Source organism: Scyliorhinus torazame, chromosome 8 (genome assembly GCF_047496885.1).
Source record: "Scyliorhinus torazame isolate Kashiwa2021f chromosome 8, sScyTor2.1, whole genome shotgun sequence".
NCBI lineage: Eukaryota > Metazoa > Chordata > Chondrichthyes > Carcharhiniformes > Scyliorhinidae > Scyliorhinus > Scyliorhinus torazame.
This window is the reverse complement of record NC_092714.1, coordinates 156,324,560-156,350,907: the sequence shown is the minus strand read 5'-3', so window position 1 is coordinate 156,350,907 and position 26,348 is coordinate 156,324,560. Positions and strand designations below refer to the sequence as shown.

The 26,348-nt window shown below is 63.7% G+C and overlaps 1 protein-coding gene across 10 annotated transcripts in view; it reads right to left on the bottom strand.

The window, feature by feature from the left end:
- The window catches only part of LOC140428217 (AP-1 complex subunit sigma-2), a 110,370-nt gene extending 95,973 nt beyond the window's left edge, over positions 1-14,397 (bottom strand). For 9 of the 10 annotated variants that reach the window (XM_072514433.1, XM_072514427.1, XM_072514425.1 and 6 more), the window contains exon 1: positions 14,283-14,397. In XM_072514433.1, the coding sequence (XP_072370534.1) occupies positions 14,283-14,342 (60 nt within the window). In that variant the 5' untranslated portion in view covers positions 14,343-14,397. The remainder of the gene's footprint in view (positions 1-14,282) is intronic. The other variant, XM_072514434.1, reaches the window with a different exon arrangement.
- Positions 14,398-26,348: the final 11,951 nt, after the last annotated feature.

Below are 26,348 nucleotides of genomic sequence, written 5' to 3'. Positions count from 1 at the left end.
CGGGGGGGGAGGGAACTGGAGGCGGGGGGGGGAGGGAACTGGAGGCGGGGGGGAGGGAACTGGAGGCGGGGGGGAGGGAACTGGAGGCGGGGGGGGAGGGAACTGGAGGCGGGGGGGAGGGAACTGGAGGCGGGGGGGAGGGAACTGGAGGCGGGGGGGAGGGGAACTGGAGGCGGGGGGGAGGGAACTGGAGGCGGGGGGGAGGGAACTGGAGGCGGGGGGGAGGGAACTGGAGGCGGGGGGGAGGGAACTGGAGGCGGGGGGGAGGGAACTGGAGGCGGGGGGGAGGGAACTGGAGGCGGGGGGGAGGGAACTGGAGGCGGGGGGGAGGGAACTGGAGGCGGGGGGGAGGGAACTGGAGGCGGGGGGGAGGGAACTGGAGGCGGGGGGGAGGGAACTGGAGGCGGGGGGGAGGGAACTGGAGGCGGGGGGGAGGGAACTGGAGGCGGGGGGGAGGGAACTGGAGGCGGGGGGAGGGAACTGGAGGCGGGGGGAGGGAACTGGAGGCGGGGGGGGAGGGAACTGGAGGCGGGGGGGAGGGAACTGGAGGCGGGGGGGAGGGGAACTGGAGGCGGGGGGGAGGGAACTGGAGGCGGGGGGGAGGGAACTGGAGGCGGGGGGGAGGGAACTGGAGGCGGGGGGGGAGGGAACTGGAGGCGGGGGGGAGGGAACTGGAGGCGGGGGGGGGAGGGAACTGGAGGCGGGGGGGGGAGGGAACTGGAGGCGGGGGGGAGGGAACTGGAGGCGGGGGGGAGGGAACTGGAGGCGGGGGGGGAGGGAACTGGAGGCGGGGGGGAGGGAACTGGAGGCGGGGGGGAGGGAACTGGAGGCGGGGGGGAGGGAACTGGAGGCGGGGGGGAGGGAACTGGAGGCGGGGGGGAGGGAACTGGAGGCGGGGGGGAGGGAACTGGAGGCGGGGGGGAGGGAACTGGAGGCGGGGGGGAGGGAACTGGAGGCGGGGGGGAGGGAACTGGAGGCGGGGGGGAGGGAACTGGAGGCGGGGGGGAGGGAACTGGAGGCGGGGGGGAGGGAACTGGAGGCGGGGGGGAGGAACTGGAGGCGGGGGGGAGGGAACTGGAGGCGGGGGGGAGGGAACTGGAGGCGGGGGGGGAGGGAACTGGAGGCGGGGGGGAGGAACTGGAGGCGGGGGGGAGGGAACTGGAGGCGGGGGGGAGGGAACTGGAGGCGGGGGGGAGGGAACTGGAGGCGGGGGGGAGGGAACTGGAGGCGGGGGGGAGGGAACTGGAGGCGGGGGGGAGGGAACTGGAGGCGGGGGGGAGGGGAACTGGAGGCGGGGGGGAGGGAACTGGAGGCGGGGGGGGAGGGAACTGGAGGCGGGGGGGAGGGAACTGGAGGCGGGGGGGGAGGGAACTGGAGGCGGGGGGGAGGGAACTGGAGGCGGGGGGGAGGGAACTGGAGGCGGGGGGGAGGGAACTGGAGGCGGGGGGGAGGGAACTGGAGGCGGGGGGGGAGGGAACTGGAGGCGGGGGGGAGGGAACTGGAGGCGGGGGGGAGGGAACTGGAGGCGGGGGGGAGAGACTGGAGGCGGGGGGGGGAGAGACTGGAGGCGGGGGGGGGGAGAGACTGGAGGCGGGGGGGGAGAGACTGGAGGCGGGGGGGGAGGAGACTGGAGGCGGGGGGGGAGAGACTGGAGGCGGGGGGGGGAGAGACTGGAGGCGGGGGGGGGGAGAGGACTGGAGGCGGGGGGGGAGAGACTGGAGGCGGGGGGGGAGAGACTGGAGGCGGGGGGGGAGAGACTTTAGGCGGGGGGGGAGAGACTGGAGGCGGGGGGGGAGAGACTGGAGGCGGGGGGGAGAGACTGGAGGCGGGGGGGGAGAGACTGGAGGCGGGGGGGGGAGAGACTGGAGGCGGGGGGGGAGAGACTGGAGGCGGGGGGGGGAGAGACTGGAGGCGGGGGGGGAGAGACTGGAGGCGGGGGGGGGAGAGACTGGAGGCGGGGGGGGGAGAGACTGGAGGCGGGGGGGGGGAGAGACTGGAGGCGGGGGGGAGAGACTGGAGGCGGGGGGGGAGAGACTGGAGGCGGGGGGGGAGAGACTGGAGGCGGGGGGGGAGAGACTGGAGGCGGGGGGGAGAGACTGGAGGCGGGGGGGGAGAGACTGGAGGCGGGGGGGGAGAGACTGGAGGCGGGGGGGAGAGACTGGAGGCGGGGGGAGAGACTGGAGGCGGGGGGGGGAGAGACTGGAGGCGGGGGGGGGAGAGACTGGAGGCGGGGGGGGAGAGACTGGAGGCGGGGGGGGGAGAGACTGGAGGCGGGGGGGGAGAGACTGGAGGCGGGGGGGGAGAGACTGGAGGCGGGGGGGGGAGAGACTGGAGGCGGGGGGGGAGAGACTGGAGGCGGGGGGGGGAGAGACTGGAGGCGGGGGGGGAGAGACTGGAGGCGGGGGGGGGAGAGACTGGAGGCGGGGGGGGAGAGACTGGAGGCGGGGGGGAGAGAGACTGGAGGCGGGGGGGGGAGAGACTGGAGGCGGGGGGGGAGAGACTGGAGGCGGGGGGGAGAGACTGGAGGCGGGGGGGGGGGGGGAGGAGACTGGATGCGGGGGGGGGAGAGACTGGAGGCGGGGGGGGGAGACTGGAGGCAGGGGGGGGAGACTGGAGGCAGGGGGGGGGAGACTGGAGGCAGGGGGGGGGGGGGAGACTGGAGGCGGGGGGGACTGGAGGCAGGGGGGGGGACTGGAGGCAGGGGGGGGGGACACTGGAGGCAGGGGGGGGGACACTGGAGGCAGGGGGGGGGACACTGGAGGCAGGGGGGGGGACACTGGAGGCAGGGGGGGGGACACTGGAGGCAGGGGGGGGGACACTGGAGGCAGGGGGGGGGGACACTGGAGGCAGGGGGGGGGACACTGGAGGCAGGGGGGGGGACACTGGAGGCAGGGGGGGGGGACACTGGAGGCAGGGGGTGGGGGACTGGAGGCGGGGGGTGGGGGACTGGAGGCGGGGGGTGGGGGACTGGAGGCGGGGGGTGGGGGACTGGAGGCGGGGGGTGGGGGACTGGAGGCGGGGGGGGGGGGGGGGAGAAAGAGAATTGGAGGCCGGGGTGGGAGAAATTGGAGGCCGGGGGGGATTGGAGGCCCGGGGGGGGGGGGGACTGGAGGCGGGGGGGGGGGGGGGGGGACTGGAGGCGGGGGGGGGGGGACTGGGAGGCGGGGGGGGGGGGGGGGACTGGAGGCGGGGGGACGGGACGGGACTGGAGGCGGGGGGGACGGGACTGGAGGCGGGGGGGACGGGACTGGAGGCGGGGGGGACGGACTGGAGGCGGGGGGGACGGGACTGGAGGCGGGGGGGACGGGACTGGAGGCGGGGGGGACGGGACTGGAGGCGGGGGGGACGGGACTGGAGGCGGGGGGGGACGGGACTGGAGGCGGGGGGGACGGGACTGGAGGCGGGGGGGGACGGGACTGGAGGCGGGGGGGGACGGGACTGGAGGCGGGGGGGACGGGACTGGAGGCGGGGGGGGACGGGACTGGAGGCGGGGGGGACGGGACTGGAGGCGGGGGGGACGGGACTGGAGGCGGGGGGGACGGGACTGGAGGCGGGGGGGGACGGGACTGGAGGCGGGGGGGACGGGACTGGAGGCGGGGGGGACGGGACTGGAGGCGGGGGGGACGGGGACTGGAGGCGGGGGGGACGGGACTGGAGGCGGGGGGGACGGGACTGGAGGCGGGGGGGACCGGGGACTGGAGGCGGGGGGGACGGGACTGGAGGCGGGGGGGACGGGACTGGAGGCGGGGGGGACGGGACTGGAGGCGGGGGGGGACGGGACTGGAGGCGGGGGGGACGGGACTGGAGGCGGGGGGGACGGGACTGGAGGCGGGGGGGACGGGACTGGAGGCGGGGGGGACGGGACTGGAGGCGGGGGGGGACGGGACTGGAGGCGGGGGGGACGGGACTGGAGGCGGGGGGGACGGGACTGGAGGCGGGGGGGACGGGACTGGAGGCGGGGGGGACGGGACTGGAGGCGGGGGGGACGGGACTGGAGGCGGGGGGGACGGGACTGGAGGCGGGGGGGACGGGACTGGAGGCGGGGGGGACGGGACTGGAGGCGGGGGGGGACGGGACTGGAGGCGGGGGGGGACGGGACTGGAGGCGGGGGGGACGGGACTGGAGGCGGGGGGGACGGGACTGGAGGCGGGGGGGACGGGACTGGAGGCGGGGGGGACGGGACTGGAGGCGGGGGGACGGGACTGGAGGCGGGGGGGACGGGACTGGAGGCGGGGGGGACGGGACTGGAGGCGGGGGGGACGGGACTGGAGGCGGGGGGGACGGGACTGGAGGCGGGGGGACGGGACTGGAGGCGGGGGGGACGGGACTGGAGGCGGGGGGGGACGGGACTGGAGGCGGGGGGGGACGGGACTGGAGGCGGGGGGGACGGGACTGGAGGCGGGGGGGACGGGACTGGAGGCGGGGGGGACGGGACTGGAGGCGGGGGGGACGGGACTGGAGGCGGGGGGGACGGGACTGGAGGCGGGGGGGACGGGACTGGAGGCGGGGGGGACGGGACTGGAGGCGGGGGGGACGGGACTGGAGGCGGGGGGGACGGGACTGGAGGCGGGGGGGACGGGACTGGAGGCGGGGGGGACGGGGACTGGAGGCGGGGGGGACGGGACTGGAGGCGGGGGACGGGACTGGAGGCGGGGGGGGACGGGACTGGAGGCGGGGGGGGACGGGACTGGAGGCGGGGGGGGGACGGGACTGGAGGCGGGGGGACGGGACTGGAGGCGGGGGGGACGGGACTGGAGGCGGGGGGGACGGGACTGGAGGCGGGGGGGACGGGGACTGGAGGCGGGGGGGACGGGACTGGAGGCGGGGGGGACGGGACTGGAGGCGGGGGGGGACGGGACTGGAGGCGGGGGGGACGGGACTGGAGGCGGGGGGGACGGGGACTGGAGGCGGGGGGGACGGGACTGGAGGCGGGGGGGACGGGACTGGAGGCGGGGGGGACGGGACTGGAGGCGGGGGGGACGGGACTGGAGGCGGGGGGGACGGGACTGGAGGCGGGGGGGACGGGACTGGAGGCGGGGGGACGGGACTGGAGGCGGGGGGGACGGGACTGGAGGCGGGGGGGACGGGACTGGAGGCGGGGGGGACGGGACTGGAGGCGGGGGGGACGGACTGGAGGCGGGGGGGACGGGACTGGAGGCGGGGGGGACGGGACTGGAGGCGGGGGGGACGGACTGGAGGCGGGGGGGACGGGACTGGAGGCGGGGGGGGACGGGACTGGAGGCGGGGGGGACGGGACTGGAGGCGGGGGGGACGGGACTGGAGGCGGGGGGGACGGGACTGGAGGCGGGGGGGACGGGACTGGAGGCGGGGGGGACGGGACTGGAGGCGGGGGGGACGGGACTGGAGGCGGGGGGGACGGGACTGGAGGCGGGGGGGACGGGACTGGAGGCGGGGGGACGGGACTGGAGGCGGGGGGGACGGGACTGGAGGCGGGGGGGACGGGACTGGAGGCGGGGGGGACGGGACTGGAGGCGGGGGGGACGGGACTGGAGGCGGGGGGGACGGGACTGGAGGCGGGGGGGACGGGACTGGAGGCGGGGGGGACGGGACTGGAGGCGGGGGGGGACGGGACTGGAGGCGGGGGGGACGGGACTGGAGGCGGGGGGGACGGGACTGGAGGCGGGGGGGACGGGACTGGAGGCGGGGGGGACGGGACTGGAGGCGGGGGGGACGGGACTGGAGGCGGGGGGGGACGGGACTGGAGGCGGGGGGGACGGGACTGGAGGCGGGGGGGACGGGACTGGAGGCGGGGGGGACGGGACTGGAGGCGGGGGGGACGGGACTGGAGGCGGGGGGGACGGGACTGGAGGCGGGGGGGACGGGACTGGAGGCGGGGGGGGACGGGACTGGAGGCGGGGGGGACGGGACTGGAGGCGGGGGGGACGGGACTGGAGGCGGGGGGGACGGGACTGGAGGCGGGGGGGACGGGACTGGAGGCGGGGGGGGACGGGACTGGAGGCGGGGGGGACGGGACTGGAGGCGGGGGGGACGGGACTGGAGGCGGGGGGACGGGACTGGAGGCGGGGGGGACGGGACTGGAGGCGGGGGGGGACGGGGACTGGAGGCGGGGGGGACGGGACTGGAGGCGGGGGGGACGGGACTGGAGGCGGGGGGGACGGGACTGGAGGCGGGGGGGACGGGACTGGAGGCGGGGGGGACGGGACTGGAGGCGGGGGGGACGGGACTGGAGGCGGGGGGGACGGGACTGGAGGCGGGGGGGACGGGACTGGAGGCGGGGGGGACGGACTGGAGGCGGGGGGACGGGACTGGAGGCGGGGGGACGGGACTGGAGGCGGGGGGACGGGACTGGAGGCGGGGGGGACGGGACTGGAGGCGGGGGGGACGGGACTGGAGGCGGGGGGGACGGGACTGGAGGCGGGGGGGACGGGACTGGAGGCGGGGGGGGGACGGGACTGGAGGCGGGGGGGACGGGACTGGAGGCGGGGGGGACGGGACTGGAGGCGGGGGGGACGGGACTGGAGGCGGGGGGGGACGGGACTGGAGGCGGGGGGGGACGGGACTGGAGGCGGGGGGGACGGGACTGGAGGCGGGGGGGACGGGACTGGAGGCGGGGGGGGACGGGACTGGAGGCGGGGGGGGACGGGACTGGAGGCGGGGGGGACGGGACTGGAGGCGGGGGGGGACGGGACTGGAGGCGGGGGGGACGGGACTGGAGGCGGGGGGGGACGGGACTGGAGGCGGGGGGGGGACGGGGACTGGAGGCGGGGGGGACGGGACTGGAGGCGGGGGGGACGGGACTGGAGGCGGGGGGGACGGGACTGGAGGCGGGGGGGACGGGACTGGAGGCGGGGGGGACGGGACTGGAGGCGGGGGGGACGGGACTGGAGGCGGGGGGGGACGGGACTGGAGGCGGGGGGGACGGGACTGGAGGCGGGGGGGACGGGACTGGAGGCGGGGGGGGACGGGACTGGAGGCGGGGGGGACGGGACTGGAGGCGGGGGGGACGGGACTGGAGGCGGGGGGGACGGGACTGGAGGCGGGGGGGACGGGACTGGAGGCGGGGGGGACGGAACTGGAGGCGGGGGGGGACGGAACTGGAGGCGGGGGGGACGGAACTGGAGGCGGGGGGGGGGGGGGGGGGGACTGGAGGCGGGGGGGGGGGGATTGGAGGCGGGGGGGGGAACTGGAGGCGGGGGGGGGAGACAATTGGAGGCGGGGGGGGATTGGAAGAAATTGGAGGCCGGGGGGGGGGGGGGAAGAAATTGGAGGCCGGGGGGGGGGGGGGGGAAGAAATTGGAGGCCGGGGGTGGGGGGAAGAAATTGAAGGCCGGGGGGGGGGGGGGGAAATTGGAGGGGGGGGGGAATTGGAGGGGGGGGGGGAATTGGAGGGGGGGGGGGAATTGGAGGGGGGGGGGAATTGGAGGGGGGGGGGAATTGGAGGGGGGGGGAATTGGAGGGGGGGGGGAATTGGAGGGGGGGGGGAATTGGAGGGGGGGGAATTGGAGGGGGGGGGAAATTGGAGGGGGGGGGAAATTGGAGGGGGGGGGAAATTGGAGGGGGGGGGAAATTGGAGGGGGGGGGAATTGGAGGGGGGGGGAATTGGAGGGGGGGGGGAATTGGAGGGGGGGGAATTGGAGGGGGGGGGGAATTGGAGGGGGGGGGAATTGGAGGGGGGGGAATTGGAGGGGGGGGGGAATTGGAGGGGGGGGGGAATTGGAGGGGGGGGGAATTGGAGGGGGGGGGAATTGGAGGGGGGGGGAATTGGAGGGGGGGGAATTGGAGGGGGGGGGAATTGGAGGGGGGGGGAATTGGAGGGGGGGGGAATTGGAGGGGGGGGGAATTGGAGGGGGGGGGAATTGGAGGGGGGGGAATTGGAGGGGGGGGGGAATTGGAGGGGGGGAAGAATTGGAGGGGGGGGAAGAATTGGAGGGGGGCGGGAAGAATTGGAGGGGGGGCGGGAAGAATTGGAGGGGGGCGGGAAGAATTGGAGGGGGGCGGGAAGAATTGGAGGGGGGAGGGAAGAATTGGAGGGGGGCGGGAAGAATTGGAGGGGGGGGGAAGAATTGGAGGGGGGGGAAGAATTGGAGGGGGGGGGGAAGAATTGGAGGGGGGTGAAGAATTGGAGGGGGGGGGGAAGAATTGGAGGGGGGGGGAAGAATTGGAGGGGGGGGGAAGAATTGGAGGGGGGGGGAAGAATTGGAGGGGGGGGGGAAGAATTGGAGGGGGGGGGGAAGAATTGGAGGGGGGGGGGAAGAATTGGAGGGGGGGGGAAGAATTGGAGGGGGGGGGAAGAATTGGAGGGGGGGGGAAGAATTGGAGGGGGGGGGAAGAATTGGAGGGGGGTGGAAGAATTGGAGGGGGGGGAAGAATTGGAGGGGGGGGGAAGAATTGGAGGGGGGGGGATGAATTGGAGGGGGGGGGAAGAATTGGAGGGGGGGGGAAGATTTGGAGGGGGGGGGAAGAATTGGAGGGGGGGGAAGAATTGGAGGGGGGGGGATGAATTGGAGGGGGGGGGAAGAATTGGAGGGGGGGGGGAAGAATTGGTGGGGGGGGGGAAGATTGGTGGGGGGGGGAGATTGGAGGGGGGGGAAGAATTGGAGGGGGGGGGAAGAATTGGAGGGGGGGGGAAGAATTGGGAGGGGGGGGAAGAATGGAGGGGGGGGGGAAGAATTGGAGGGGGGGGGAAGAATTGGAGGGGGGGGGTAGAATTGGAGGGGGGGAGATTGGAGGGGGGGAAGAATTGGTGGGGGGGAAGAATTGGAGGGGGGGGGATGATTGGTGGGGGGGGGATGATTGGGAGGGGGGGGTTGATTGGGGGGGGGGGGTGTTGTTGGTGGGGGGGGGGTTGTTGGGGTGGGGGGGGGTTGATTGGAGGGGGGGGGAAGATTGGTGGGGGGGGAAGATTGGAGGTGGGGGGTTGATTGGGGGGGGGGGGGAAGATTGGAGGGGGGGGAAGATTGGGTGGGGGGGGTTGATTGGGGGGGGGGGTTGAATTGGGTGGGGGGGGAAGATTGGTGGGGGGGGGTTGTTTGGAGGGGGGGGGGTTGATTGGAGGGGGGGGGTTGTTTGGGTGGGGGGGGGTTGATTGGTGGGGGGGGGATGATTGGAGGGGGGGGGTTGATTGGTGGGGGGGGATGTTTGGAGGGGGGGGGGTTGATTGGGTGGGGGGGGAGTTTTGGAGGGGGGGGGAAGATTGGGTGGGGGGGAGATTGGTGGGGGGGTAGATTGGGGGGGGGGGTTGTGGGGGGGGGGGGTTGATTGGTGGGGGGGGTTGATTGGGTGGGGGGGTTGATTGGGGGGGGGGGTTTTGGGTGGGGGGGTTGATTGGGGGGGGTTGATTGGGTGGGGGTTGATTGGGGGGGGGGTTGATTGGGTGGGGGTTGATTGGGTGGGGGAAGTTTGGAGGGGGTTGATTGGAGGGGGGAGTTTTGGGGGGGTTGTTGGTGGGGGTTGTTTGGGGGGGGGGGGGTTGTTGGGGGGGGGGGGGAGATTGGTGGGGGGGGGGAGATTGGTGGGGGGGGGGGAGATTGGTGGGGGGGGGGAGATTGGGGGTGGGGGGGTTGATTGGAGGGGGGGGGGAGATTGGTGGGGGGGGGGGTAGATTGGGTGGGGGGGGGAGAATTGGAGGGGGGGGAAGAATTGGAAGGGGGGGGAAGAATTGGAAGGGGGGGGAAGAATTGGAGGGGGGGGGGGAAGAATTGGGAGGGTGGGGTGGGGGGGGGGTTTGGAGGCATTGGAGGCCCGGGGGGGGGGGGGTGAATGGTGGACAGGGGGGGGGGGGGGGGTGAGAAGGAGGGGGGGGGGGGGGGGGGGGAGGAGGAGAACTGGAGGCGGGGGGGGGAGAGAACTGGAGGCGGGGGGGGAGAGAACTGGAGGCGGGGGGGGGGGGGGAGAACTGGAGGCGGGGGAGAACTGGAGGCGGGGGGGGGGGAGAACTGGAGGCGGGGGGGGGGGGAGAACTGGAGGCGGGGGGGGGGAGAACTGGAGGCGGGGGGAGAACTGGAGGCGGGGGGGAGAACTGGAGGCGGGGGGGAGAACTGGAGGCGGGGGGGAGAACTGGAGGCGGGGGGAGAACTGGAGGCGGGGGGGAGAACTGGAGGCGGGGGGGAGAACTGGAGGCGGGGGGGAGAACTGGAGGCGGGGGGGAGAACTGGAGGCGGGGGGGAGAACTGGAGGCGGGGGGGAGAACTGGAGGCGGGGGGGAGAACTGGAGGCGGGGGGGAGAACTGGAGGCGGGGGGGAGAACTGGAGGCGGGGGGGAGAACTGGAGGCGGGGGGGGAGAACTGGAGGCGGGGGGGGGAGAACTGGAGGCGGGGGGGGAGAACTGGAGGCGGGGGGGAGAACTGGAGGCGGGGGGGAGAACTGGAGGCGGGGGGGAGAACTGGAGGCGGGGGGGAGAACTGGAGGCGGGGGGAGAACTGGAGGCGGGGGGGAGAACTGGAGGCGGGGGGGAGAACTGGAGGCGGGGGGGAGAACTGGAGGCGGGGGGGAGAACTGGAGGCGGGGGGGGAGAACTGGAGGCGGGGGGGAGAACTGGAGGCGGGGGGGAGAACTGGAGGCGGGGGGGAGAACTGGAGGCGGGGGGGAGAACTGGAGGCGGGGGGGAGAACTGGAGGCGGGGGGGAGAACTGGAGGCGGGGGGGGAGAACTGGAGGCGGGGGGGAGAACTGGAGGCGGGGGGGGAGAACTGGAGGCGGGGGGGAGAACTGGAGGCGGGGGGGAGAACTGGAGGCGGGGGGGGAGAACTGGAGGCGGGGGGGGAGAACTGGAGGCGGGGGGGAGAACTGGAGGCGGGGGGGGGGGGGGAGAACTGGAGGCGGGGGGGGGGGGGAGAACTGGAGGCGGGGGGGGGGGGAGGAGAACTGGAGGCGGGGGGGGGGAGGAGAACTGGAGGCGGCGGGGGGGAGAGAACTGGAGGCGGGGGGGAGAGAACTGGAGGCGGGGGGGAGAGAACTGGAGGCGGGGGGGAGAGAACTGGAGGCGGGGGGGGGACTGGAGGCGGGGGGGGGGACTGGAGGCGGGGGGGGGGACTGGAGGCGGGGGGGGGGGACTGGAGGCGGGGGGGGGGGACTGGAGGCGGGGGGGGGGGACTGGAGGCGGGGGGGGGGACTGGAGGCGGGGGGGGGGGGGGACTGGAGGCGGGGGGGGGGGGGGACTGGAGGCGGGGGGGGGGGGGACTGGAGGCGGGGGGGGGGGGGACTGGAGGCGGGGGGGGGGGGACTGGAGGCGGGGGGGGGGGACTGGAGGCGGGGGGGGACTGGAGGCGGGGGGGGACTGGAGGCGGGGGGGGACTGGAGGCGGGGGGGGACTGGAGGCGGGGGGGGGACTGGAGGCGGGGGGGGGGACTGGAGGCGGGGGGGGGAGAACTGGAGGCGGGGGGGGGGGGGAGAACTGGAGGCGGGGGGGGGGGAGAACTGGAGGCGGGGGGGGGGAAGAACTGGAGGCGGGGGGGGGGAAGAACTGGAGGCGGGGGGGGGGAAGAACTGGAGGCGGGGGGGGGAAGAACTGGAGGCGGGGGGGGGGGGAGAACTGGAGGCGGGGGGGGAGAACTGGAGGCGGGGGGGGGGGAGAACTGGAGGCGGGGGGGGGGAGAACTGGAGGCGGGGGGGGGGGGGAGAACTGGAGGCGGGGGGGGGGGGGAGAACTGGAGGCGGGGGGGGGGGGGAGAACTGGAGGCGGGGGGGGGGGGGAGAACTGGAGGCGGGGGGGGGGGGAGAACTGGAGGCGGGGGGGGGGGAGAACTGGAGGCGGGGGGGGGAGAACTGGAGGCGGGGGGGGGAGAACTGGAGGCGGGGGGGGGGGAGAACTGGAGGCGGGGGGGGGGGAGAACTGGAGGCGGGGGGGGGGGGAGAACTGGAGGCGGGGGGGGGGGGAGAACTGGAGGCGGGGGGGGGGGGGGAGAACTGGAGGCGGGGGGGGGGGAGAACTGGAGGCGGGGGGGGGGGAGAACTGGAGGCGGGGGGGGGAGAACTGGAGGCGGGGGGGGGAGAACTGGAGGCGGGAGGGGGAGAACTGGAGGCGGGGGGGGGGAGAACTGGAGGCGGGGGGGGAGAACTGGAGGCGGGGGGGAGAACTGGAGGCGGGGGGGGAGAACTGGAGGCGGGGGGGGGGGGGGAGAACTGGAGGCGGGGGGGGGGGGAGAACTGGAGGCGGGGGGGGGGGGAGAACTGGAGGCGGGGGGGGGGAGAACTGGAGGCGGGGGGGGGGAGAACTGGAGGCGGGGGGGGGGGAGAACTGGAGGCGGGGGGGGGGGGAGAACTGGAGGCCGGGGGGGGGGAGAACTGGAGGCGGGGGGGGGGGGGGGGAACTGGAGGCGGGGGGGGGGAGAACTGGAGGCGGGGGGGGGGAGAACTGGAGGCGGGGGGGGGAGAACTGGAGGCGGGGGGGGGAGAACTGGAGGCGGGGGGGGGAGAACTGGAGGCGGGGGGGGGGAGAACTGGAGGCGGGGGGGGGGAGAACTGGAGGCGGGGGGGGGGGAGAACTGGAGGCGGGGGGGGGGAGAACTGGAGGCGGGGGGGGGGGGGGAGAACTGGAGGCGGGGGGGGAGAACTGGAGGGGGGGGGGGGGGAGAACTGGAGGGGGGGGGGGAGAACTGGAGGCGGGGGGGGGGAGAACTGGAGGCGGGGGAGGGGGAGAACTGGAGGCGGGGGAGGGGGAGAACTGGAGGCGGGGGAGGGGGAGAACTGGAGGCGGGGGGGGGGGAGAACTGGAGGCGGGCGGGGGGGGGGAGAACTGGAGGCGGGCGGGGGGGGGGAGAACTGGAGGCGGGCGGGGGGGGGGAGAACTGGAGGCGGGTGGGGGGGGGGAGAACTGGAGGCGGGCGGGGGGGGGGGGGGGAGAACTGGAGGCGGGGGGGGGGGGGGGGGAGAACTGGAGGCGGGCGGGGGGGAGAACTGGAGGCGGGGGGGGGGGGGGGGGGAGAACTGGAGGCAGGGGGGGGGGGGAGAACTGGAGGCGGGGGGGGGGGGGAGAACTGGAGGCGGGGGGGGGGGGGAGAACTGGAGGCGGGGGGGGGGGGGGGAGAGACTGGAAGCGAGGGGCAGGGGGGGGGGGGGGAGAGAATTGGAGGCCGGGGGGTGGGAGAAATTGGAGGCCGGGGGGGGAGAAATTGAAGGCCGGGGGGGGGGGGGGGAGGAGGAATTGAAGGCCGGGGGGGGGGAATTGGAGGCCGGGGGGGGGGGGGGGAAGAGAGAAATTGAAGGCGGGGGGGGGGGGGGGGGGGAAGAGAAATTGAAGGCGGGGGGGGGGGGGGGGGGAAGGAATTGAAGGCCGGGGGGGGGGAAGGAATTGAAGGCCGGGGGGGGGGGGGAAGGAATTGAAGGCCAGGGGGGGGGGGGGGGGGAGGAATTGAAGGCCGGGGGGGGGGGGGAAATTGGAGGGGGGGGGGAATTGGAGGGGGGGGGGAATTGGAGGGGGGGGGGAATTGGAGGGGGGGGGGAAGTGGAGGGGGGGGGGAAGGAATTGGAGGGGGGGGGGGGAATTGGAGGGGGGGGGGGAATTGGAGGGGGGGGGGGAATTGGAGGGGGGGGGGGAATTGGAGGGGGGGGGGGGAATTGGAGGGGGGGGGGGGAATTGGAGGGGGGGGGGGGAATTGGAGGGGGGGGGGGAATTGGAGGGGGGGGGGGAATTGGAGGGGGGGGGGGAATTGGAGGGGGGGGGGGGAATTGGAGGGGGGGGGAATTGGAGGGGGGGGGGAATTGGAGGGGGGGGGGAGAGAATTGGAGGGGGGGGAGAGAATTGGAGGGGGGGGAGAGAATTGGAGGGGGGGAGAGAATTGGAGGGGGGGAGAGAATTGGAGGGGGGGGGGAATTGGAGGGGGGGGAGAAATTGGAGGCGGGGGGGGGGGAATTGGAGGCGGGGGGGGGGAATTGGAGGCGGGGGGGGGGAATTGGAGGCGGGGGGGGGGAATTGGAGGCCGGGGGGGGGGGGGAATTGGAGGCCGGGGGGGGGGGGGGGGAATTGGAGGCCGGGGGGGGGGGGGGGAATTGGAGGCCGGGGGGGGGGGGGGGAAATTGGAGGCCGGGGGGGGGGGGGGGAAATTGGAGGCCGGGGGGGGGGGGGGAAATTGGAGGCCGGGGGGGGGGGGGGGGAAATTGGAGGCCGGGGGGGGGGGGGGGGGAAATTGGAGGCCGGGGGGGCGAAACGGGGATTGGAGGCCGGTCGCCCCTGTCCCTCTCTCTTTTCCATGTCCCGGGACTCTCTTGATTCTCACACAGGCCCCACACCCGGGTCCAGCCGAGGCTGCTCCCTTCACCCAGCCCGGGCCGTCGCCCCGGAGGCTCCCCTCGCTCCCGCTCACCGTTCTGTCTGGGTAACGCCGCCTCGGCACCGTCTTCACTCTGCTATCCGGACTCCACATCAGACTCGCCTCCCGGCACCTGATTGGAGCGCTGCCAGACCGGGCCTGCGCTCTCATTGGTCGGACGGGATGTCGATCAACTCTCTCTTGCTGACGAATTGCATTTCTGGAAGCTGATTGGCCATCAACCAGCCGGTGTGATTGGCGGTGCGGCTGTCAATCACCCGCCGGATCCGGGGCTCGCTAGCAGCAGCTTCACACAGCCAATGGCTGTTAAATTGCAGACGTTGCAGTTATTTTCCTTGGAGCAAACAAGGCTGCGCACATTTTGATGTAATGTTTTTAAGTTTCCGTTCCGCTTTGTTCTTTTTGGGCCGTGCTACATTTGGTTTTTAGGAGCGGCCCCTTTTAATTTATCCCTCAGTTAATTTCTGTTCTTCTATTTAGTTGATTAACCCTAAAATACAACACAGAAGGCTGCGGGGTGACTTAATTGAAGTATACAAAATTATGAGTGGACGAGATAGAGTGCACAGGATGAAATTGATTCCCTTGCTGGAAAATTCTAGAACCGGGGGCATAGATTCATGCTAAGTGGTAGAAGGTATAGAGGAGACATGAGGACAAAGAACAGGCCCTTCGGCCCGCCAAGTCTGTACCAGTCATGATACAAACCTTGCCCATAACTGTCAGCACTTCTTAGTATATACTATACTCATCCAATCCATGTATTTGTCAAAATGTTTTTTGAATGCTGTTAATGTACCTGCTTCCACAACCTCCCTGGCAACTCATTCAAGTCACTCAGCTAACTGACACACATACTCCATCCCTCACCAATACTGACCACACACACCATGCTGACTAATAACTGACCTAAGCTCCATCCAGACCAATAACTGATCACACATTCCATCCTGACCAATAACTGAACACACATTCCATCCAGACCAATAACTGACCACACACTCCATCCTGACCAATAACTGACTATACACTCCATCCTGACCAATCACTGACCACACGCTCCATCCTGACCAATCACTGACCACACACTCCACACTGAACTGTAACTGACCACACACTCCATCCTGACCAATAACTGACCACACACTCCATACTGACCTGTAACTGACCACACACTCCATCCTGACCAATAACTGACCACACAATCCATCCTGACCAACAACTGACCACACACTTCATCCTGACCTGTAACTGCCCACACACTCCACCCTGACCAATAACTGACCACACACTCCATCCTGACATGTAACTGCCCACACACTCCACCCTGACCAATAACTGACCACACACTCCATCCTGATCAATAACTGACCACACATTCCACCCTGACCAATAACTGACCACACACTCCACCCTGACCAATAACTGACCACACACTCCATCCTGACCTGTAACTGCCCACACACTCCACCCTGACCAAGAACTGCCCACACACTCCATCCTGACCAGTAACTGACCACACACTCCATCCTGGCCAATAACTGACCACACACTCAATCCTGACCAATAATTGACCACGCACTCCATCCTGACCAATAACTGACCACACACTCCATCCAGACCAATAACTGACCACACACTCCATCCTGACCAGTAACTGACCACACACTCCATCCTGACCTGTAACTGCCCACACACTCCATCCTGACCAATAACTGACCACACTATCTATCCTGACCAGTAACTAACCACACACTTCATCCTGCCCAATAACTGCCCACCCACTCCATCCTGACCAATAACTGACCATACACTCCATCCTGACCAATAACTGACCATACACTCCATCCTGACCAATAACTGACCACACACTCCATCCTGACCAATAACTGACCACACACTCCATCCTGACCTGTAACTGCCCACACACTCCACCCTGACCAATAACTGACCGCACACTCCATCCTGACCAATAACTGACCACACACTCCATCCTGACCAATAACTAGCCACACACTCCATCCTGACCAATAACTGACCAAACACTCCATCCTGACCAATGACTGGCCTCACACTCCATCCTGACCAATAACTGACCACACACTCCATCCTGACCAATAACTGACCACACACTCCATCCTGACCAATAACTGACCACACACTCCACACTGACCTGTAACTGACCACACACTCCATCCTGACCAATAACTGACCACACACTCCAACCTGACCAATAACTGTCCACACAATCCACCCTGACCTGTAACTGACCACAGAGTCCATCCTGACCAATAACTGACCACACACTCCATCCTGACCAATAACTGCCCACACACTCCATCCTGACCAATAACTGCCCACACACTCCATCCTGACCAATAACTGACCACACACTCCATCCTGACCAATAACTGCCCACACACTCCATCCTGACCTGTAACTGACCACACAGTCCATCCTGACCAATAACTGACCACACACTCCACACTGTCATGTAACTGACCACACACTCCATCCTGACCAATAACTGACCACACACGCCATCCTGACCAATAACTGACCACACACTCCAACCTGACCAATACCTGCCCACACACTCCACCCTGACCTGTAACTGCCCACACACACCATCCTGACCAATAACTGACCACACACTCCATCCTGACCAATAACTGCCCACACACTCCATCCTGACCTGTAACTGACCACACAGTCCATCCTGACCAATAACTGACCACACACTCCACACTGTCATGTAACTGACCACACACTCCATCCTGACCAATAACTGACCACACACGCCATCCTGACCAATAACTGACCACACACTCCAACCTGACCAATACCTGCCCACACACTCCACCCTGACCTGTAACTGCCCACACACTCCATCCTGACCAATAACTGACCACACACTCCATCCTGACCAATAACTGACCACACACTCCATCCTGACCAATAACTGCCCACACACACCATCCTGACCAATAACTGACCACACACTCTATCCTGACCAATAACTGACCACACACTCTATCCTGACCAATAACTGACCACACACTCCACCCTGACCAGTAACTGACCACACACTCCATCCTGACCTATAACTGACCACACACTCAATCCTGACCAATAATTGACCACACACTCCATCCTGAGCAATAACTGACCACACACTCCACACTGACCTGTAACTGACCACATACTCCATCCTGATCAATAACTGCCCACACACTCCATCATGACCAATAACTGACCACACACTCCATCCTGACCAATAACTGACCACACACTCCATCCTGGCCAGTAACTGACCACACACTCCATCCTGACCAATAACTAGCCACACACTCCATCCTGACCAATAACTGACCACGCACTCTATCCTGACCAATAACTGACCACACACTCCACACTGACCTGTAACTGACCACACACTCCATCCTGACCAATAACTGACCACACACTCCATCCTGACCTGTAACTGCCCACATACTCCATCCTGACCAATAACTGACCACACACGCCATCCTGACCAAGAACTGACCACACTATCCTGACCAATAACTGACCACACACTCCATCCTGACCAATAACTGACCACACACTCCATCCTGACCAATAACTGCCCACCCACTCCATCCTGACCAATAACTGACCATACACTCCATCCTGACCAATAACTGATCACACACTCCATCCTGACCAATAACTGCCCACACACTCCATCCTGACCTGTAACTGACCACACACTCCACCCTGACCAATAACTGACCACACACTCCATCCTGACCAATAACTAGCCACACACTCCATCCTGACCTGTAACTGTCCACAGGCTCCATCCTGACCAATAACTGACCACGCACTCCATCCTGACCAATAACTAGCCACACACTCCATCCTGACCTGTAACTGTCCACACGCTCCATCCTGACCAATAACTGACCATACACTCCATCCTGACCAATAACTGACCACACACTCCATCCTGACCAGTAACTGCCCACACGCTCCATCCTGACCAATAGCTGACCGCACACTCCATCCTGACCAATAACTGACCACACACTCCATCCTGACCAATAACTAGCCACACGCTCCATCCTGACCAATAACTGACCACACACTCCATCCTGACCAATAACTAGCCACACATTCCATCTTGACCTGTAACTGTCCACACGCTCCATCCTGACCAATAACTGACCATACACTCCATCCAGACCAATAACTGACCACACACTCCATCCTGACCAATAACTGACCACACACTCTATCCTGACCAATAACTGACCACACACTCCATCCTGACCAGTAACTGACCACACACTCCATCCTGACCTATAACTGACCACACACTCAATCCTGACCAATAATTGACCACGCACTCCATCCTGAGCAATAACTGACCACACACTCCACACTGACCTGTAACTGACCACATACTCCATCCTGATCAATAACTGCCCACACACTCCATCCTGACCAATAACTGACCACACACTCCATCCTGGCCAGTAACTGACCACACACTCCATCCTGACCAATAACTGGCCACACACTCCATCCTGACCAATAACTGACCACGCACTCTATCCTGACCAATAACTGACCACACACTCCACACTGACCTGTAACTGACCACATACTCCATCCTGATCAATAACTGCCCACACACTCCATCCTGACCAATAACTGACCACACACTCCATCCTGACCTGTAACTGCCCACATACTCCATCCTGACCAATAACTGACCACACACTCCATCCTGACCAATAACTGACCACACTATCCTGACCAATAACTGACCACACACTCCATCCTGACCAATAACTGCCCACACACTCCATCCTGACCTGTAACTGACCACACAGTCCATCCTGACCAATAACTGACCACACACTCCACACTGTCATGTAACTGACCACACACTCCATCCTGACCAATAACTGACCACACACGCCATCCTGACCAATAACTGACCACACACTCCAACCTGACCAATACCTGCCCACACACTCCACCCTGACCTGTAACTGCCCACACACACCATCCTGACCAATAACTGACCACACACTCTATCCTGACCAATAACTGACCACACACTCTATCCTGACCAATAACTGACCACACACTCCACCCTGACCAGTAACTGACCACACACTCCATCCTGACCTATAACTGACCACACACTCAATCCTGACCAATAATTGACCACACACTCCATCCTGAGCAATAACTGACCACACACTCCACACTGACCTGTAACTGACCACATACTCCATCCTGATCAATAACTGCCCACACACTCCATCATGACCAATAACTGACCACACACTCCATCCTGACCAATAACTGACCACACACTCCATCCTGGCCAGTAACTGACCACACACTCCATCCTGACCAATAACTGGCCACACACTCCACCCTGACCAATAACTGACCACGCACTCTATCCTGACCAATAACTGACCACACACTCCACACTGACCTGTAACTGACCACACACTCCATCCTGACCAATAACTGACCACACACTCCATCCTGACCTGTAACTGCCCACATACTCCATCCTGACCAATAACTGACCACACACGCCATCCTGACCAAGAACTGACCACACTATCCTGACCAATAACTGACCACACACTCCATCCTGACCAATAACTGACCACACACTCCATCCTGACCAATAACTGCCCACCCACTCCATCCTGACCAATAACTGACCATACACTCCATCCTGACCAATAACTGACCACACACTCCATCCTGACCAATAACTGCCCACACACTCCATCCTGACCTGTAACTGACCACACACTCCACCCTGACCAATAACTGACCACACACTCCATCCTGACCAATAACTAGCCACACACTCCATCCTGACCTGTAACTGTCCACAGGCTCCATCCTGACCAATAACTGACCACACACTCCATCCTGACCAATAACTAGCCACACACTCCATCCTGACCTGTAACTGTCCACACGCTCCATCCTGACCAATAACTGACCATACACTCCATCCTGACCAATAACTGACCACACACTCCATCCTGACCAGTAACTGCCCACACGCTCCATCCTGACCAATAGCTGACCGCACACTCCATCCTGACCAATAACTGACCACACACTCCATCCTGACCAATAACTAGCCACACGCTCCATCCTGACCAATAACTGACCACAGACTCCATCCTGACCAATAACTAGCCACACACTCCATCCTGACCTGTAACTGTCCACACGCTCCATCCTGACCAATAACTGACCATACACTCCATCCAGACCAATAACTGACCACACACTGCATCCTGACCAATAACTGACCACATACTCTATCCTGACCAATAACTGACCACACACTCCATCCTGACCAGTAACTGACCACACACTCCATCCTGACCTATAACTGACCACACACTCAATCCTGACCAATAATTGACCACGCACTCCATCCTGAGCAATAACTGACCACACACTCCACACTGACCTGTAACTGACCACATACTCCATCCTGATCAATAACTGCCCACACACTCCATCCTGACCAATAACTGACCACACACTCCATCCTGGCCAGTAACTGACCACACACTCCATCCTGACCAATAACTGGCCACACACTCCATCCTGACCAATAACTGACCACGCACTCTATCCTGACCAATAACTGACCACACACTCCACACTGACCTGTAACTGACCACATACTCCATCCTGATCAATAACTGCCCACACACTCCATCCTGACCAATAACTGACCACACACTCCATCCTGACCAATAACTGACCACACACTCCATCCTGACCTGTAACTGCCCACATACTCCATCCTGACCAATAACTGACCACACACTCCATCCTGACCAATAACTGACCACACTATCCTGACCAATAACTGACCACACACTCCATCCTGACCAATAACTGACCACACACTCCATCCTGACCAATAACTGCCCACCCACTCCATCCTGACCAATAACTGACCACACACTCCACACTGACCTGTAACTGACCACACACTCCATCCTGACCAATAACTGACCACGCACTCTATCCTGACCAATAACTGACCACACACTCCACACTGACCTGTAACTGACCACATACTCCATCCTGATCAATAACTGCCCACACACTCCATCCTGACCAATAACTGACCACACACTCCATCCTGACCAATAACTGACCACACACTCCATCCTGACCTGTAACTGCCCACATACTCCATCCTGACCAATAACTGACCACACACTCCATCCTGACCAATAACTGACCACACTATCCTGACCAATAACTGACCACACACTCCATCCTGACCAATAACTGACCACACACTCCATCCTGACCAATAACTGACCACACACTCCATCCTGACCAATAACTGCCCACCCACTCCATCCTGACCAATAACTGACCACACACTCCATCCTGACCAATAACTGACCACACACTCCATCCTGACCTGTAACTGCCCACATACTCCATCCTGACCAATAACTGACCACACACTCCATCCTGACCAATAACTGACCACACTATCCTGACCAATAACTGACCACACACTCCATCCTGACCAATAACTGACCACACACTCCATCCTGACCAATAACTGCCCACCCACTCCATCCTGACCAATAACTGACCATACACTCCATCCTGACCAATAACTGACCACACACTCCATCCTGACCAATAACTGCCCACACACTCCATCCTGACCTGTAACTGACCACACACTCCACCCTGACCAATAACTGACCACACACTCCATCCTGACCAATAACTAGCCACACACTCCATCCTGACCTGTAACTGTCCACACGCTCCATCCTGACCAATAACTGACCACACACTCCATCCTGACCAATAACTAGCCACACACTCCATCCTGACCTGTAACTGTCCACACGCTCCATCCTGACCAATAACTGACCATACACTCCATCCTGACCAATAACTGACCACACACTCCATCCTGACCAGTAACTGCCCACACGCTCCATCCTGACCAATAGCTGACCGCACACTCCATCCTGAACAATAACTGACCACACACTCCATCCTGACCAATAACTAGCCACACGCTCCATCCTGACCAATAACTGACCACACGCTCCATCCTGACCAATAACTAGCCACACACTCCATCCTGACCTGTAACTGTCCACACGCTCCATCCTGACCAATAACTGACCATACACTCCATCCAGACCAATAACTGACCACACACTCCATCCTGACCAGTAACTGACCACACACTCCATCCTGACCAATAACTGCCCACACACACCATCCTGACCAATAACTGACCACACACTCTATCCTGACCAATAACTGACCACACACTCTATCCTGACCAATAACTGACCACACACTCCATCCTGACCAGTAACTGACCACACACTCCATCCTGACCTATAACTGACCACACACTCAATCCTGACCAATAATTGACCACGCACTCCATCCTGAGCAATAACTGACCACACACTCCACACTGACCTGTAACTGACCACATACTCCATCCTGATCAATAACTGCCCACACACTCCATCCTGACCAATAACTGACCACACACTCCATCCTGACCAGTAACTGACCACACACTCCATCCTGACCCATAACTGACCACACACTCAATCCTGACCAATAATTGACCACGCACTCCATCCTGAGCAATAACTGACCACACACTCCACACTGACCTGTAACTGACCACATACTCCATCCTGATCAATAACTGACCACACACTCCATCCTGACCAATAACTGACCACACACTCCATCCTGACCAATAACTGGCCACACACTCCAACCTGACCAATAACTGACCACGCACTCTATCCTGACCAATAACTGACCACACACTCCACACTGACCTGTAACTGACCACATACTCCATCCTGATCAATAACTGCCCACACACTCCATCCTGACCAATAACTGACCACACACTCCATCCTGGCCAATAACTGACCACACACTCCATCCTGACCTGTAACTGCCCACATACTCCATCCTGACCAATAACTGACCACACACTCCATCCTGACCAATAACTGACCACACTATCCTGACCAATAACTGACGACACACTCCATCCTGACCAATAACTGACCACACACTCCATCCTGACCAATAACTGACCATACACTCCATCCTGACCAATAACTGACCACACACTCCATCCTGACCAATAACTGCCCACACACTCCATCCTGACCTGTAACTGACCACACACTCCGCCCTGACCAATAACTGACCACACACTCCATCCTGACCAATAACTAGCCACACACTCCATCCTGACCTGTAACTGTCCACACGCTCCATCCTGACCAATAACTGACCACACACTCCATCCTGACCAATAACTAGCCACACACTCGATCCTGACCTGTAACTGTCCACACGCTCCATCCTGACCAATAACTGACCATACACTCCATCCTGACCAATAACTGACCACACACTCCATCCTGACCAGTAACTGCCCACACGCTCCATCCTGACCAATAGCTGACCGCACACTCCATCCTGACCAATAACTGACCACACACTCCATCCTGACCAATAACTAGCCACACGCTCCATCCTGACCAATAACAGACCACACACTCCATCCTGAACAATAACTAGCCACACACTCCATCCTGACCTGTAACTGCCCACACACTCCATCCTGACCAATAACTAGCCACACACTCCATCCTGAACAATAACTGCCCACACACTCCATCCTGACCAATAACTGACCATACACTCCATCCTGACCAATAACTGACCACACACTCCATCCTGACCAATAACTGCCCACACACTCCATCCTGACCTGTAACTGACCACACACTCCACCCTGACCAATAACTGACCACACACTCCATCCTGACCAATAACTAGCCACACACTCCATCCTGACCTGTAACTGTCCACACGCTCCATCCTGACCAATAACTGACCATACACTCCATCCAGACCAATAACTGACCACACACTCCATCCTGACCAGTAACTGACCACACACTCCATCCTGACCAATAACTGCCCACACACACCATCCTGACCAATAACTGACCACACACTCTATCCTGACCAATAACTGACCACACACTCTATCCTGACCAATAACTGACCACACACTCCATCCTGACCAGTAACTGACCACACACTCCATCCTGACCTATAACTGACCACACACTCAATCCTGACCAATAATTGACCACGCACTCCATCCTGAGCAATAACTGACCACACACTCCACACTGACCTGTAACTGACCACATACTCCATCCTGATCAATAACTGCCCACACACTCCATCCTGACCAATAACTGACCACACACTCCATCCTGACCAGTAACTGACCACACACTCCATCCTGACCCATAACTGACCACACACTCAATCCTGACCAATAATTGACCACGCACTCCATCCTGAGCAATAACTGACCACACACTCCACACTGACCTGTAACTGACCACATACTCCATCCTGATCAATAACTGACCACACACTCCATCCTGACCAATAACTGGCCACACACTCCAACCTGACCAATAACTGACCACGCACTCTATCCTGACCAATAACTGACCACACACTCCACACTGACCTGTAACTGACCACATACTCCATCCTGATCAATAACTGCCCACACACTCCATCCTGACCAATAACTGACCACACACTCCATCCTGACCAATAACTGACCACACACTCCATCCTGACCTGTAACTGCCCACAGACTCCATCCTGACCAATAACTGACCACACACTCCATCCTGACCAATAACTGACCACACTATCCTGACCAATAACTGACCACACACTCCATCCTGACCAATAACTGACCACACACTCCATCCTGACCAATAACTGACCACACACTCCATCCTGACCTGTAACTGACCACACACTCCGCCCTGAACAATAACTGACCACACACTCCATCCTGACCAATAACTAGCCACACACTCCATCCTGACCTGTAACTGTCCACACGCTCCATCCTGACCAATAACTGACCACACACTCCATCCTGACCAATAACTAGCCACACACTCGATCCTGACCTGTAACTGTCCACACGCTCCATCCTGACCAATAACTGACCATACACTCCATCCTGACCAATAACTGACCATACACTCCATCCTGACCAATAACTGCCCACACACTCCATCCTGACCAATAACTGACCACACACTCCATCCTGACCAATAACTGACCATACACTCCATCCTGACCAATAACTGACCATACACTCCATCCTGACCAATAACTGACCACACACTCCATCCTGACCAGTAACTGCCCACACGCTCCATCCTGACCAATAGCTGACCGCACACTCCATCCTGACCAATAACTGACCACACACTCCATCCTGACCAATAACTAGCCACACGCTCCATCCTGACCAATAACAGACCACACTATCCTGACCAATAACTGACCACACACTCCATCCTGACCAATAACTGACCATACACTCCATCCTGACCAATAACTGCCCACACACTCCATCCTGACCTGTAACTGACCACACACTCCACCCTGACCAATAACTGACCACACACTCCATCCTGACCAATAACTAGCCACACACTCCATCCTGACCTGTAACTGACCACACACTCCATCCTGACCAATAACAGACCACACACTCCATCCTGACCTGTAACTGACCACACACTCCATCCTGACCAATAACTAGCCACACACTCGATCCTGACCTGTAACTGTCCACACGCTCCATCCTGACCAATAACTGACCATACACTCCATCCTGACCAATAACTGACCACACACTCCATCCTGACCAGTAACTGCCCACACGCTCCATCCTGACCAATAGCTGACCGCACACTCCATCCTGACCAATAACTGACCACACACTCCATCCTGACCAATAACTAGCCACACGCTCCATCCTGACCTGTAACTGTCCACACGCTCCATCCTGAACAATAACTGACCATACACTCCATCCAGACCAATAACTGACCACACACTCCATCCTGACCAGTAACTGACCACACACTCCACACTGACCTGTAACTGACCACA